This window comes from Suricata suricatta, chromosome 10, assembly GCF_006229205.1.
Source record: "Suricata suricatta isolate VVHF042 chromosome 10, meerkat_22Aug2017_6uvM2_HiC, whole genome shotgun sequence".
Lineage (NCBI taxonomy): Eukaryota > Metazoa > Chordata > Mammalia > Carnivora > Herpestidae > Suricata > Suricata suricatta.
Window position 1 is genome coordinate 104,032,359 of NC_043709.1, and position 4,023 is coordinate 104,036,381.

Sequence of the window (4,023 nt, forward strand, 5' to 3'; positions counted from 1 at the left end):
TGGGTGGCATCTTCTCCTTCCCCACCTCTTTTTCACATTTGCCCTTCTCCCACTAAACAAAAGAATCTCCCTGAATACTGGTGTCTAATAGAATTCTAATGACATCTTGTTTTCAAGTCAGAAGGGTTCCAAGTATTGCATTACCAAAACTGCAGGAGGACCCAGTCAGGTTGTCAGCAGCCAAACCATTGAAAATATTTGGTGACAGATAACTATATAATTTGGGACATGTAACGCAGAAGGGGTTCAAAAGAATTGAGTAACATGGTGCTGATGAACCTAGTATCATAATTATTCACGTAAACAAAGTTTTCAAGGCTTACATGTAAAATATTAAAAATGTTGAAGCACCGCCCGCTCCCCCGCCCCCTGAGTGCCGCTCCGGCTGCTCCGCGCTCGCTCAGAGCTCCCGGCTCCTGCTAAGCTAGCGCCGCCGTCGTCTCTCTCCGGCCGCAGTCATGATCATCTAGCGGGACCTTATCAGCCATGATGAGATGTTCCCCGACATCTACAAGATCCGGGAGATCGCGGACGGACTGTGCTTGGAGGTGGAGGGGAAGATGGTCAGTAGGACAGAGGGTAACGCTGATGACTCGCTCATTGGTGGCAATGCCTCCGCCGAAGGCCCTGAGGGTGAAGGTACCGAGAGCACAGTCATCACCGGTGTGGACATTGTCATGAACCATCCCTTGTAGGAAACCAGCCTCACAAAGGAAGCTTACAAGACGTACATCAAAGGTTACATGAAATCGATCAAAGGCAAACTTGAAGAACAGAGGCCAGAAAGAGTAAAACCTTTTATGACAGGGGCTGCAGAACAAATCAAGCACATCCTTGCTAATTTCAAAAACTACCAGTTCTTTATTGGTGAAAACATGAATCCGGACGGCATGGTGGCCCTGCTGGACTACTGCGAGGACAGTGTGACCCCATATATGATCTTCTTTAAGGATGGTTTAAAAATGGAAAAATGTTAACGAATTTGGCTGTTAACTTTGGATTTATCACCTATTGTCATGACTGGCTGCTGCTCATCCACAAGACACTGGGACTTAGACAAATGGGACTGACGTCATCTTGAGCTCTTCATTTACTTTGACCTTGATTTATTTGGAGCGGAGGCATTGTTTTTAAGAAAACATGTCATGAAGGTTGTTTAAAAAAATAAAATGCATTTAAACTCAAAATAAAATAAAACAAAACAAAATGTTGAAGCAGTCTCATTCTGTGAATAAGCAGTATTTGTCCACAGATACATGAAGAAAAGGAGTTATTCGTCTCATAAGAAGTGAATTTCAAATAAGTTTGTTATTCTGTTTAACAATTACTTACAAAACTTGTGTTATGCTTACTTTATTTTGATCAATTATGTACTAATTCTTATAATTATGAAATAAGGGTGTCAGGAGCACCTGGGTGGCTCAGTCCGTTAAGCCTCCGACTTCGGCTCAGGTCATGATCTGACAGTTCGTGGGTTCGAACCCGGCATCAGGCTCTGTGCTGACAGCTCAGAACTTGGAGTCTGCTTCCGGTTCTGTGTCTCCTTCTCTCTCTGCCCCTCCTCCTCTCATGCTCTGTCTCTCTCTGTATCAAAAATAAATAAAACATTAAAAAATTTTAAAAAAAATAAATAAGGGCCTCAATTTCTTACCGGCTGCTGACCAGAGGCCTTTCTCAGTTCCTTGAGATGTGGGTGTCTCCACAGGGCAGCTCACAGCAACCCAGAAAGAGGCCGAACAACCAGAAGTCATGGTCTTTCTGTGACCTAATCTTGTGACATCGCATCATGTTTGTCTTATTCTACTCTTACTTTATTGTTGGAATCAAGGCACTAGGCTCAGCCCACACTCAAGAGGGAGGGAGATATAAAAGGATGTGAATCATGGAATCATGGGAGCCATCTTAGGGATGCCTGGTACAAATGTCAAATTTTAATAATAATTATATCCTCTACAACTGCTTATGTACAGGATGAAAAATTTTAAGAGTCATCTTTTTTTTTAATGCTCATTTATTTTTGAGAAAGATAGAGGACAAACTGTGAGATCATAACTTGAGCCACAGTCCAAAGCTCAACAGACTGAAAAAACCAGGAACCCCTTAGGTGTCATCTTAAAAATGGGTGAGGGGGGTCACCTAGGAGGTTCAGTCTTTTAAGCATCCACTTTGGTACAGGACTTCAGCTCAGGTCATGATCTCACTGTTCCTAAATTCGAGCCCTGCATGATCTCACTATTTGTGAGTTCCAGCCCTGCATCAGGCTGTATGCTGACCAGATCTGAGCCTAGAGCCTGCTTCAAATTGTGTCTCCCTGGGGTGTCTGGGTGGCTCAGTCGGTTAAGCACCCAGCTTCGGCTCAGGTGGTGATCTCACAGTCTGTGGGTTTGAGCCCCAAGTCAGGCTCTGTGCTGACAGCTAGCTCAGAGCCTGGAACCTGCTTCAGATTCTGTGTCTCCCTCTCTCTCTGACTCTACCTTGCTCACACTATCTCTCTCTGTCTCTCAAAAATAAAAACATTTTTTTAAAAAATTGTGTCTCCCTCTCTTTCTCTGCCCCTCCTTTGCTCTCGCAGGTTCTCTTCCTCTCTCAAAAGTAAACACTTTTAAAAATGGGTGAGAGGATGCAGAATTTTCCAGGATCTTTCAGAAATAAACAAGTAAAGGGGCTCCTGGGTGGCTCCCCTGATTAAGCATCCAGGGCTCTTGATTTCAGCTCAGATCGTGATCTGAAACCAAGCCCCAGGTGGGCTTGGAGCATTCAGCCAGCTTGGGATTCTCTTTTTCCATCCCTCTTCCACTCTCTCTCTCAAAATAGTCATTAAAAGGAAAGAAACCGGTAAAGATGTTCGGACAGCTGGGAGCTTGAGGCCTAATTTAGCAGGGGTTTGGGGGCGGGGTGGGGGGGCCTAGCAGAGATAGTCGCCAGGGGTAGGGAAAAGCTAACTGCGTCTAGATTCCGTGGACTTTAATTTTTTTTAATATTTTATTTATTTTTGATACAGAGAGAGACAGAGCATGAGAGGGGGAGGGGCAGAGAGAGAAGGAGACACAGAACCGGAAGCAGGCTCCAGGCTCTGAGCTGTCAGCACAGAGCCTGATGCGGGGCTCAAACACGAACCGTGAAAGCTGACCTGAGCCAAAGTCAGACGCTTAACCAAACTGAGCCACCCAGGCGCCCCTAGATTCCGTGGGCTTCAAAGGCCAGGCCAGGCGTTTAGACTTGACCAGGAGAGAAATGCGGGGGACGGTGGGTGTGGGGGAAATGCAGGAAGGGATTACGAAATGCAGTCTGTGAAAGGCAGATGTGCCGGGAGCCGTTAGGGTGAAACCCGGGAGGTAAAGGCTGGAAGCCGCGAGCCGGGCCAGGCACCGGCAGGAGCCAGGAGCGGGGAGATGCGGCCCGACTTGGGACAGTCTGGGGAGTCCGGCCCGGAAAGCGTGCAGTCAGCGCTTCTCCAGAGGATGGCTAGTCAGGAAGGAGACTAAGGCGCTGGGACTGCGACGTCCGTCCTCCGGCGGACGTGGAGTACGTCTGTAAGCACGCAGAATGCTCCAAAACCGCGTGCCTGCCCCTCCAAGAATTCAGTTTCCCAGCGTCGGCGCCAACTGTGTGGGAAATGACTACTCCTACCTCCTCCCTCGGGATCCAAATGAGAAATGCGAGGGAGCCGGCAGCTACCCCTGCCTGAGAAACAGAAAGGAAAGTCAGAGCGGAGCCAGATAGTGGAGCGGCCAGGGGTGGGAACAGAGGGACAAGGACTAAGAAATCGGACTTCCTTGGAGTCTCGAGCTGGAGCCTGACGTCCAGGGACCGAGAGGAAAACGAAGAGAAGGCTGACCAGGGTCGCGGGCAACGCGGGAAAGAACTAAAGCCGGGCACCTCGGCGGGCGGGTAAGCGCAGATGAAGTTTGCCGGCGGGCTGGAGCGCCAGCTCGGAGAGGCGGGCGGGCGGCGGGGGAGCGGGAAGCCGGCGCCCCGGAGCCGAGCCTCCGCCCGGGAGCGCGGGGAGGAGCGCGCACCTGG

The 4,023-nt window shown here is 49.0% G+C and overlaps 1 protein-coding gene and 1 pseudogene across 1 annotated transcript in view; one reads left to right on the top strand and one right to left on the bottom strand.

Annotated features, from left to right (window-relative positions):
- The first annotated feature begins 364 nt into the window (after positions 1-364).
- Positions 365-1,187, top strand: LOC115304170 (annotated as a pseudogene).
- Positions 1,188-3,111: 1,924 nt separating this feature from the next.
- The window catches only part of LOC115305338, a 1,252-nt gene continuing 340 nt past the window's right edge, over positions 3,112-4,023 (bottom strand). The window contains exon 3 of the mRNA XM_029955564.1: positions 3,112-4,019. Coding sequence (XP_029811424.1) covers positions 3,466-4,019 — 554 coding nt within the window. The 3' untranslated portion in view covers positions 3,112-3,465. The remainder of the gene's footprint in view (positions 4,020-4,023) is intronic.